Source organism: Agaricus bisporus (genome assembly GCF_000300575.1).
Source record: "Agaricus bisporus var. bisporus H97 unplaced genomic scaffold AGABI2scaffold_12, whole genome shotgun sequence".
Classification (NCBI taxonomy): domain Eukaryota; kingdom Fungi; phylum Basidiomycota; class Agaricomycetes; order Agaricales; family Agaricaceae; genus Agaricus; species Agaricus bisporus.
Window position 1 is genome coordinate 881,079 of NW_006267347.1, and position 12,308 is coordinate 893,386.

The 12,308-nt window shown below is 40.5% G+C and overlaps 4 protein-coding genes across 4 annotated transcripts; 2 read left to right on the forward strand and 2 right to left on the reverse strand.

The window, feature by feature from the left end:
- Positions 1–775: 775 nt before the first annotated feature.
- AGABI2DRAFT_146132 (hypothetical protein) lies at positions 776–3,302 on the reverse strand (the record flags this gene model as incomplete). Its single annotated transcript, XM_006456177.1, has 6 exons — positions 776–955; positions 1,404–1,583; positions 1,633–2,052; positions 2,187–2,765; positions 2,814–3,238; positions 3,269–3,302. 6 exons carry the CDS (start codon positions 3,300–3,302, stop codon positions 776–778), a joined length of 1,818 nt encoding a protein of 605 aa, XP_006456240.1.
- Positions 3,303–5,974: 2,672 nt separating this feature from the next.
- Positions 5,975–6,368, forward strand: AGABI2DRAFT_122151 (hypothetical protein; the record flags this gene model as incomplete). Its single annotated transcript, XM_006456178.1, has 2 exons — positions 5,975–6,068; positions 6,124–6,368. 2 exons carry the CDS (start codon positions 5,975–5,977, stop codon positions 6,366–6,368), a joined length of 339 nt encoding a protein of 112 aa, XP_006456241.1.
- A 195-nt stretch (positions 6,369–6,563) lies between these two features.
- Positions 6,564–7,127, forward strand: AGABI2DRAFT_122152 (hypothetical protein; the record flags this gene model as incomplete). The annotated part of the gene is made up of 3 exons (XM_006456179.1): positions 6,564–6,674; positions 6,735–6,813; positions 6,874–7,127. The coding sequence occupies 3 exons, from the start codon at positions 6,564–6,566 to the stop codon at positions 7,125–7,127; spliced, it is 444 nt and encodes a 147-aa protein (XP_006456242.1).
- Positions 7,128–7,222: 95 nt separating this feature from the next.
- Positions 7,223–8,917, reverse strand: AGABI2DRAFT_55650 (hypothetical protein; the record flags this gene model as incomplete). The annotated part of the gene is made up of 2 exons (XM_006456180.1): positions 7,223–7,452; positions 8,758–8,917. Coding segments are annotated over 2 exons (390 nt in total), but the record flags the coding sequence as incomplete, so codon positions are not given.
- Between the last annotated feature and the right edge of the window lie 3,391 nt (positions 8,918–12,308).

Here is a 12,308-nt window from a genome sequence, read left to right on the forward strand (position 1 = left end):
CATGAGTATTCTCTCTCTAACACTTCCAACTGAAAACATAGATAAATACTAGACATAGATGGGCTTCCAACCCAATAAGACCACTAAGGATTTGAGTAAGAACTGAGTGAGCTAGGTTGAAAAATGTGTTTATGAGAAAGAAGGTGATTGGAATGGTTGTGGAACAATTGCTAAAGCTGTACTTCACTCATGCCCAAAACGCATTTTTTGGCTTATCTTACTCAGTTCTTATTCAAATGACTAGATGTCTTTTGTTTTGGATACCCGTATATATCTACTAATTTTCTATGTTTTCAGTTAGAAGGGTTGGAGAGAGATTGTCCCACAAATCTGATATTCATTCTTGAAAAAAGCAATATTTTGTTTAATTCATAAAATATTAACCTAGTGATCAAATCACTATCTACAACTTAACACCATATCCTAGGGTGGTAGTCTATAGATGACTGTACTTGTGGTAACTGTCAACCTGTTTACAGGTTCTCCAACATGGAATCTGTCAGTGCTTCTACCCAGATGATCATTCAGCTATATCATCCCCAATTTTCATTGGATTCTGATGCAACTTTTTTTGTTGGAAAGCCACATTTTAAGGCTTTCTACATATGGATAATACATTCCCATTTAATTGAAAACATGCTCATAAACCGCAATTTAGTGATATAAATATATTGTTAAATAACAAGGTATCCAGGTCAAGTTTTTAATATCTGTCTGTGCAGCCTTGGAAATATAATACATGTAACTATATATTTAAAGTTTGAAAGCAATTGGATCAGCCATGGGCAGGCAATTGAGGTTTTGGGTAAAGCATTCCAATTTTGATGGTACTGATCCCATCATCAATCTTATCACTAGTCCTATCACTGATGCCATCAATAATCCCATCACTGATACCATCAATAATACCATCATTGATACTATCACTGATCCCATCATCATCATCATTGTCATTCTAATGACACAATATATGGGTAGAATGAAGAATCTATTATGAAGAATAATGATATTTATGAAGATTAAGCTACCCATACACATAATGACAGAATGAAGATTCCTAATGAATGTAATATATGGGTACAATGAAGAATCTATTATGAAGAATAATAGTATTTATGAAGATCAGGCTACCCATACAGATAATGAAATAATGAAGATTCTGAATGCAACAATATATGGGTAGAATGAAGATACAGATATGAATAATGAAGATACATGTGTCTACCCATATAATAATGATAATCATTTTGTCTGCTACCCAATCAGCTATGAAAAAGTCATTGGGAGGCTAAGAAGCAAAAATCTTCTGGTCCTCGGGAACTATGAAGTTGCTATCATTGGTTACACCCAATATTCAATGAATAAAGTGCTAGCTACCCCTCTATTATAGACTAAAACTTTACCTGTCGGAAGAAAGACAGCTTGACAATGTCACCAACTGTGTTGCTCAGGTGGTGCACACAGTCGGCGACCGGAATAATTGTGGGGACAGCGCGAGCCACTTTCGTTCGCCCAAGAAGGGTGTTCCCTGTACTGTCTGATACCATGCAAGAAAATCGGGCTGGCCCAATGGCATCGATTGTCTGAAACAGGATGACTAGGGATGTGGCCAGTGTTGATAGATGTGCTTACCTTCATAGCAAAGTCACAGAACCAGTCTCCAGTATGTGACTCCGCAGTCGCCTCTCGAACCTGCAAGAGGTATACTTGGCTCAAAGGCGTTGAAACATGGAGTGTCCAGAACGACTCTCCACCATGGGAAGTTCCCCCATTGAGGGAGAGGGTTAAGTCATTGAAACCCTTCAGGTCTTCAATAGTTTTGATGTAGATTCGGTCGGCTTCAGCAGGATTCCACTTGTCACTCAAAGCGGATCGATCGGGAGGTTTATAAGAGGGATCGGCATAGGTGAGTACCTTTTTCCAGGCAGTAGAGGAGGCTAGGGACAAAGGGAGCCCACAGACGCAGAAGAGTTCGGTTATAGCCAACGTTATTTGTTTGTGACGTTGTGCTTTGCCCAGCTCCTTCGCACGGTTGAAGAAATCAACACTTCCCTGGTGGACTTCCCCATGTAGCCTCACATTCCCGCTCTTATTCTTCATGTCTTTTCCTTCTCGCTACTCCCCATTCCCTCGTCTGCCTTTTCCACCTTCATTGATGGTGCTCTCTGTGCCGATTGCACGCGCACCGTTTCCTGCAAACCCGGTGCCAGCTTAGTACGAATCCGGGCGTGCTTGAACACGCGATCTTTCCCTCGGATACTGAAAGTGTGAGTGCACCCTTGGCCAGAGCACCTCCACAGAAGGTTTTCGGGGTTCGATACCTTATAACAACGGACCGTCAATTGGTCCAATACATCTAATGTAGGTCTTCCTCCTTTGTGACCATCCCGGCTTTTTTCTTCTACACAATCCACCAGAAACCTCTGTCCTGGTTCTTCATCCGACTGTTCCCCCCCCTCATCCTCGAAGAATCCACCGAAAATGTCATCGTCGCGCGACCCATCTCCAACAGCATCGTCATGACTAAACGAGGCTGCGCTTTGTTTGGTTTGTTTGGCCCGCTTTGCTGACGAACCTGATGTATCGAGGCCTCGCTTACTAGACAGAGGTACGACCTGATTGAATATGACTCCGATCTGCTCATCCAAAGTGAATCCAGGCCACCGCTTCAAGAATTGTTTCGATCCCTCTGTTTTAGAGGGTGGCGCCTTCGTTTTGGGCATGAATGAGGCATCTTTACTCTCATGCTCGTCACCGCTATCAGTCTGTTATGGTGAGTGTCCTATATAGCTCCAATCTTTGATGTTACTCACTATAAGTTCTTGTATATAACAGCCAATCAGCTCGATGGCTTGAAAACGACCTGGGACCCCATCAGGTGAAGCCGAAACCAGTGGAATCGAAGGGTAGAAGTGGGAAACAACGGAATTGAAGGCGAGTGTGGAACACGAGTGGCTGTCCACTTGATTGGGGCAAGGTAACATCTCCGTTTTCAGTTCTCTTGACCATTCGTGTTGTCCTAACCACCACATGATCATTTCCAGAAGCTCCGAGGGTGCTGCGGCCCCTGTGGGATCTCCATATCGTACTACCCCATGCTCAAGATCCAGGACGACAGCCACCCAGTGATTCCCTCGAGGCTGAGATGTATTTGGGAGTACAGCTGTCTGGTTACCAGCAAGATACACTGACATAATCGTGGCCATATACTGTATCCGGCCACCCTTGATCTCCTCACCTAAATAACGGAGGTAGTGTCCTGACGAACTCGACAAGTACTCGCCTTGCCCGGAGCGATACATATTTCGCAGGACATCACTCCATACGGTCCCGATAGATCGTTTACGTTGCAATTCCTTTACGAGTCAACAGTCCAAAACAGCTGCCATCTGATCGATGCGCAGGCTCGACAACCAATCTGTCGAGCAGAACCCAGCCAAGAATTGGATCCCAATGTGCCTAATGCACTGTTAGGGTGACTGTGACTGAGATGTCACAGGTCACACCTGAACTTAAGAACTTATAGAGGAAAGTGACAAAAGTTTTATTAGGCGTGAACCTAAGAGAACTCGACAGAGTCTTCTACAAGTTTCTACCTACTTTATATACCTAGACTACGGCGCACAGACCAACTACCCTAGGTAACTTTATTTATATACTGACATGTGAAAAGAAGTACGTATGAGAAAATAAACTAATTATACATTTGACATGAGAAAAGAAGAGTGGAGTAAGAAGTAAGTAAACACAAGTACATTGATCATAAAAACGTCAACAACACCAAACAAACCATAAAAGTGTCCACAGGTACAAACAACTATCTAAGGACGTAACGTTTCGTACCAATCCCTGCCGAAGTATGTTGCCATTACTTCTCCACACGGGCACATCGTAAAGAACCGGACCGGTTCCCAACGACGGAAGTCCGGGTTATTCCATCGCTGCAACATCCAGGGTCTCTCCAATACTTCGTCCCACATTATCAACGTCACTCTTCCACACACTACGCACCTACGATCCTCTAACCTCCATCCGTCTGGTTGGGGTTCTCTTCCGATAGCCACCGCCGCTCTCCTCCATTGTACTTGCTCCGCATGGTTCGGAGGCAAGAAAGATAAGATTAAATCGATAAGTTCAATTGGTAAGTCTGTAGCTTGCGCCATTTTAGCAGTATGCCGATAGTTTAGCCTCCGTCGAACTGTAGCAGCAGAGGGAAATTATTACATAATAAAATATGTGACAGATGTGACAGCGTGACGCCGTGACATTCTGGCAAGGTTCTAACATGCACGAGGTAATTCATATTTCCATGGGATACTCGTCAACATGCCCATCCATTCGTGGGCTGTAGGCAACCCGTTAACCCATTGCACTGCTCTGCTCCAGGTGGCCTGGGCATGAGCGACGCTGTGCTGTTCCAGCCACAGGTTGACTACCCAGAAAGGTAACAGGAGCTGGCTGCCACTGCAATGGTATGCAAACGATGAATAGGCTGTGTTTGTCGTGATTGTGTTGTACAGATCTTGCACAAACTTGATAGGAGGGACCACGAGTGAAGAAACGGTCAACAAGATCCTCGACGCGTCGTACTCCGTGAAATAGCTAGGCTGACTCGACAAAATGCTGTCAACAGGTATATCAGGTATGTCTGAACTGATATTCGGAGGGGGATGCTGGAGCAGGCTGATGACGGAGATGAGGGGATTTGGTAGACACCCATCTAGGATAGGTTTTGGTATGTCCATTTGGCGTCGAGCAAATGTTTCAATTTTTCTGTGATAATTGTCGCGCCTCCACTATATTACCGTTTATGGAAATTTTTATAACACGTGACGTAGGTAAATTACCTAGTGAAAGCCCGTTTCGACCCCTGGTAATTTACCTGTAATTTACCGGTAATTTACTTGTAAAAACCCTCCTGGGAAATAACCCCTGGTATTTTCCCCAACCCTATTCAACATATCACATGATGTCACATGACTGCTGGACTTGGGATTTTCGAGTCAAAGTTCCTCAAATCATAGGTAGGAGATATTTTCGGGTCATTTCCGCATGGATTTTCATGATCTAAAAGTGTATTCCTATAGTTTCGAGGTCGGGGAGTTCGAATATCTAATTAGATTCTTTGTTGGATGAAAGCCTATTGAGATATGGCACATTTAACATATGATAAACACAAGATTGCGCTGTAGCTCCTCAAATATTGATCAGATAATAAATCTAAAATCAGATTCGAATTCCTGGACCTTGAAAACATATATTTACACTCTTCAATCATCAAGATCGACACAGTAACCAGTAGAAAACATGACATTCTTGTTATGTTTTTCTGTATCTCCATAACTGGTATGTTTTCCGACAAAGGCAAACATATAAACTTGTGTTCTTTTAATATTCTAAGATTTGTCATGATTTTTCCAGAATTTTTCGATTAGTAGAGCAGGCTCTACGACGAGTCTATCTGCAGTTGACAATGACCCCCCCACCCCATGATGGAATCTTGATATCTCCATAATGGGTATGTTATCTGACAAAAACATACATATACACTTATGTTTTTTTAATATTCTAAGATTTGTCGTGATTTTTCCGGAATTTTATGAGTAGTAGAACGAGACATACAGCATAATGTTCTTATAATGCTATGATGCTTGCCTTGTTATCTAACTTATTCACTTATGAGATCCTGTTTGACTTGTCAATAAACTTATGAAACTTTGTCTGACTTGTGATTTAACCTTTGGTCTGACTTATGAAATGTCCTGTGCTTATGCTTTCTTTGTATCCAACTTATGAATTTATGATAAACTTATGAACTAATGTCTGACTTATGTGTAAACTTCTTGTCTGGCTTATGAAAATTATGAACTTATGCTATTTTGGAGACTTATGTGCCTTAAGTTGGTCTTTATAAGGCAAGCATAAGGCAACTTTTTCATAAGTTTGCATAAGTTGTGTGACTTTTTGCTGATGCATGGATATTTTTAGCTCTGCTTACAAATGTGCTGTTCAGGTCTCTATTGCTTCTGACAAGTCTATTGACCTCCCCTTGGTGTCTGAGGAGAATTGTAAGTCCATTTAGTCCTCCTATGCTTAGCTACACAGTATTGACTTTCGTTGTAGTGAAGCTCTGCCTCGGTGGAATAGAGGGCCTTTCTTTGAACACAAAGGAGATCCATCGCGCTTTTATGGCTAACACTCCTCTCGAGGCTTGTCAATATCAATTGTTGTCTAACTCCAACCACCTTTTGAAAATGGCGAACGAGTTGGAAGCTTTGTCTTGGCGCTACCATTCTGCCATGACCAATCAGAAGGTTTTGGTCCAGAGTCTTGGTAGCTCGGTTACCAAGTGTACTCAAGCTGACTAGTAGCTCAGCTGATGTCTCTTATCTCTTGTATTTGTATTTCACTAGGTCACTACTATGTCTGATTGTTTCCACGAGCTGTTCTCTAGGTAGTGACTATATATGCTCGTTTTATCTCTACCCCTGAAGTGACCCCTGAAGTAGCGTTTCTTTTTAAAAGGTTACAAGTCTTCCAGTGCTTAATCTACCAACAACCCAATGTCTGCTTCTAGTAGTCGCAACTGCCAATGTATTGACGACATAGTTGATCAACTTATCCAAGCTGTCGATACATATAAGCATCGGTCGAACATTATGACCCCTCATCAGGTAGCTACAACGTTCCTTCTTTTTCGCTATCTTTATAATTTCTCAACTCTTTCTTGGAAGGCGTTTATCCAGGAGATTCGCAGGCTCTTATCTACTCCTCAGTTCTCTCTTTTGGAACCAGAGAATGACTCTCCCCCTTGTACGCCTTTTCATACTTTCCTTGTATCGAGGTTTTGACTCGTTATGTCTTATCCCCTAGTGGCCGCTATTTCCGAAGTAGCGAAAGCATGTAGCGACATTGTCGATACATTTCGCTTGGTTAACATGGGTGCACGTGAGGTCAATTCTTCTCACCCACGCGCTTTCTTCCAAGAACTCCAGAGTTCGGTAGTGGATGATATGATGTCTAAAACCCATTCCTTCGGTAAGATCTTTGAGCACTACCGCCAGAGTATCACCGAGTTCCTTTGGTTGGAGATGATGATTTCCAAATCACCCCTCAACACCATTTAGCTTCTTAACTATTCTTTTCTAGATGTAGCTTCTTCTCTTTCACTATCTACATCTTCTACGTAACCTTCTACTAGGTTGTCTGTGTTTACCTCTTCCTCGAGTAGCTTCAACTCTTCTTCAGTAGAGTCGAGTAGCTTCTGTACCTCTTTTCCAAATTTGATCTTTTCTCTCGTGAAATATGGTATTACCCTGAAGGCAGCTACCTTATTTTGCCATACTGCTCCATTATAGTCAGCTAGGATATAAGCTCCTTTAGCCAGTCTTTTTACCACTATCATGGGCCCTAGATACCGGTGTAGAAGCAGAAATGAAATACGAAGCGTAGCTATGAAATAACCACACCAAGCTTCCAATGCTGTGACTCGAAATGCGAGTTTGTGGGAGATAAAACAATGTAAAAGTCTCGAAAGTGTATATGTAAATTCAATTAATAACAAGATTGACTGGGTGGTCCTGAACTTGCTCAAGCTTCGACTGGTCGAAGTGCTGTGAAACCTTTGAACTCAAGCTACCCGCGTGTGCAGCCAAGCTACGTACCAACCAATGACGTTCACTGAAGAGCTGCGATGTCAAAGTTTGCCAACTAAGTCACCGACTCCGCAACTGCAACTTTAGAAGCCACCGACGTATACCTCTCCTTAGATATAGGTGCGATGTCAACCAAGCTAGTCTCTGAAACTATCTTATCACTGGCAACCTAGTGAATTCTAGGGTCTGACAACGTCTAGGACGTGTTAATGCTGAGCTGGGTCTAGGACCGAAGAAACCTCTTAAAGCTTGGACTAAAAACTTCGTTTAACCGTTACTATAAATTCACGATCCTCTAAGCGTAGCGTAGGCAAGACGTTGCTTGCTTTCTTGCTGCTAGCTCGAGGGGTTTTATATTCTAGATATGAGAACTATGTTACAAACGGATCTATCTATGAGTCATTGTTACATGTGATTCGGACTTTTCGGAATAGGGTATAAGATAGACCTGTCCAATTACAGGCCAAGGGGCACACGGTAAAGACACCGCTTAGCTTTGCTGGATTGATCATCCGTGGACTAAGCTTTTGCTGTCCGGATATTGGGCTAGACTATAGGCTCGCTGGTAGCTGGTAGCTTCAGACAATAAACAGCTGATTTCTGCAGGTAGCAACGCCTCACTAGCCATGTGGGTGAACGGTAGTTGTTTACCTCCGATTCCAATTTAGCTAGTGGGTCCATGATTGGCTGATTGGTCTGTTGATGCCTATCAACCGGAGTCTCGGGCTATCTCATCTGACTGACCCGAAGGTTCCTCCGTATGGTTGTAGCTTCTCAGGTGTGTTCCTAATGGGTCTAGGCATAAGGCACAGCGAAGCTTCCTTGATTATGAAGTCCCGACTATGTCCTTTGTCCTAGCTAGCACCGGTGTCACTTTATAACCTCTATTTGGATAGCGAATCCTCCTAGCTATGTGGCTATCTTTTCCCTACTGGTACAAGTTTCCCAGATAGGAGCCAAGGTTGGGTTTGTTACGTCTGAGATACTACACGGAGGTGATGTATGTCATGTAGCCGGGGTTATGAGATGTAGCTAGCTCACTAAATGAACTTATACGTTGTAGCTTAAGTGTTTTCAAGCGTGAAACAGCTTGGGCCGTAACACCGGGGCTTCATTTTCCTGTCCGCCGACATTTCTATCGCAGTATTCTTAACTAGAACTAGGTCACCTGAATTAAAGTGATAATTCTTTATCTTGTGTTTATTATCTTCTTGTAGCTTCATTACCCGTCGAACCTTCTTGTCTGTTAGCTTATGCCTCATAGCGTCTACATCAGGAAAAGGTAAAGTAACTTACATTTGACTTATGCAAACTTATAAAAATCATAAGTCAGTATAAGTTATTTTTGCATAAGGCATGTCACCATCTGAGGTTCTGACTTATGCAAATACTTATGTAAATCATAAGTACATAAGTCACAATATGGTCATAAGATTCAAAATTATCATAAGTCATGAAGATTTATCTTAAGTTGCATATGTAGGTACTTAAGACAGTAGGAAGTTATAAGTTAGTATAAATTCAATCATAAGGAACATGATAATGCATAAGGATAAAAGAATTATATTTGTATAGTCATATATAGTGCCAGAGTGGTGCACTGTGCTGCTGCTTCCTTTTTGTATTGAATTAATGTTTCAGTCATAGTAAAGTCTTAACAAATTATATTTCTTATTTATAAAGATTAATGAAGGACACGGAATAGTAGAAGAGAAAGATTTTTTTTTATGTATCAGTAGTATTTTTGCTAGTAGATTCGGTTTTTGCATTCTTGGTGGAATTGTTATCATCAGTTCTTTTCTTGGTAGATTTTCACATTTTCATCATCGGCTCTTCTCTTCAAAGACTTCTTGTTGTAAGTGAAACATGTTTTCAAAGGAGACAAAGAAGATGACAAAGGAACTAAATATAAAGATATGTCAATGATACAGTGGCTCAAAAAACTGTCACAATGTTTCAAGGTTTTGCACTATTTGTATTATAGCTCAATGAGTTTTATGAATATGATTATGTAATTAATATATTTGTATGCTCTTGCATGTGATCTTTAAAACGTATGTAAGATGACGTAATTTTGAGCAGTGAAAAGTGGTGAAATTAAATCAATGAAATAATCAATCATTGGGACAGTTTTTTGACCTTCTACTCAATTTTCAGAAATGATGATCTACAGCTACACAGAAAATGTTAAAATTCAAGGAAATATTTATAGATGTTACCTAACATTATATACACATATATGAGAGGTTAACACATTACTTTTACTTTACTTTAATATCATAATCTCTACTTTGGTTATTGAGAGCCTTTTTGCCATTTTCCAGGTTTCAAAAGACTATTTCATTGGTGAAAACCAGTCAAAAACATGTTTGTGTAATTCTAATGTCAAGAAATATGAGAAAAAACCTAATTGGAAAGAAGATTCCAATGCTAAAGCTATTATTATACTATAATATTTTTCTTTCCTTTTAAATCTTCAACTTTTCAAAGCCTTTCACTACTCTTCTACTCTAAATTATCATAGTAATATCTAGTAATTATAATATCCTAAACATGTACAAGCATCCAACTCACTCACAGTATATATACCATCCCATTGTCAGATAGTTTATTCCTTCATATTTTCTTACAAAAATCTCAGTCAACTTTCAACCTCTTTCTTTCAGATATGCACCCTTTATCTGGTCAAATTATAATTATCATTATCCAATCTGACTACCAACCCTTCCTACAGTCTGTCATTGTCTAGTTTCATGATATTTGGACAGGTTTTCATGTGCTTATTTGAAGTAAACAACTTACAAGTTGGTAGACTTTGGTGCAGTAATTGGTGAGGAGTAAATGAGATAGCTTCTATGATAATCGCAAATGATGAGATAGAACCATTGGTTGTATGAATAGTTTCTTGAAGAGTCCCACCAATTGTCATCACAGTGTTATGGCAAGGGATGGCTATATAAGCCCAGTGAGGTGTAGAAAGAAAAGTACAAGTGTTATGGTTTCAGTGTTAGGAGCACCAAAAGATCAATTTAAGATCCTGACAGTGGTCCTAATACTTATCTAGAAGCACACAAAGGTCCCTTAGAAGTAGGCACAATTAGGTGTTGGCAAAACAAGTGGTCTAACTACTAATCCTTCTATAGTTTAAGAACTGTACAAGATCAGAACGATAGAATACACTCTAACTAGACTTATCATGTAAAGATGTATTTTATCTTACAACACAATCTCCATCTCCAAGCCACCGGCCACACCCAAGTTTGGTACATTCAACCTTTGTCCTCTACAACTCCCTGCTGTCACAAAACTCACTTGGGTGTTCATCAATGATACCTTCATGCTGTTTGCACCTCAGTGTGCATTTCCTATCATTATGTACAAAGGAGATCTTGTAGAAGCCTGTGTCAACACTGCACCATCCTTTGATGGTTCAGCTCCAGCCCTTTAAGTTCAGCCTCATGTAAAAGAACTGCTGTTCTGTGGTGGTTATCACCGTGTCAATGCTGTGGCACAGGCAAGAACAGAGCTCAAAGAGAAGATGGCAGAGTGTCTCCAGCAGATTACCAAGGCTAGGAACAATGATCAAGAGAAGGCCGGAGATAGAGATAATGAAAAAGATGATGATGTGCCATGCCCGCATATCCAGCTTGATTATGACATGGCTCACTCTCGCTGAACACACTCAATACATGGGGTTGTATTGTGTACAACAAACATGAGCAATCAATCTCTGTTTGGAATCACTGTTAATATTTGTACAGAACACATTAACACTGCACCCCACATTGGGATATATCTATCCCAGAACAAAGAGGAAGTGAAGTTGAGAGCCAGATCAAATGAACTCATGAACCAAGAGCTTCTGTTGTTTTCGCAACCAATGGCAGTGCCTGATGCTGATTCATATCTCCATATCCTGTTCAATTGCCCTGGACCTGGTGCTATGCTTGCCACCATTCTCAGGCAATTCAAAATATGCAATGCTCTCGTCCAAATGTTCACATTTAACCCTATATACAGAATGAGCACTCCAATGGTACCTGAGTGGATCACAAAACATCTACTTAATATATATGGTGGGGTACATACTCTATTGTAATTCAGTGGATTGATGCTAATTATTCACTCAAGATGATGACTGAGGTCATCCATTACACAACTCCTATATTTGAATAATACACATGTATTATGGAAACATTACCGTAAATATAATTTACATAGTACATCTGCAATATGTAAAATATAACTAAACTTTATGCAAATAAAAGCCTTAAAATGGGCTTTATTGAATTTTAAATTTACATATGATTTACATAGTACATATGTATTATATAAATTATATTTACAGTGACGGACAAAACCGTTGCAATGTTTATAACACCTTCAAAGATACTATTATAGCATGTGACAAACTAACCGTGACATTACGTAATTGACATCGTTTGAAAGCCATGCGTCTTGGCTTTAATTCGATAGTAATATCATTATGTAATTCTAAATATTCGTCGAAATACTGGCAATTTACTAACAAAGATGCATTGCAACAGTTTTGTCCCTCTCATTCACCAAGTATAAAGTCACCTGACTCTGTTGACTGACTTGAAAAATCAGCACAGCCACATTCAACAAAGATGAAAAGTCAGCACAGCCACA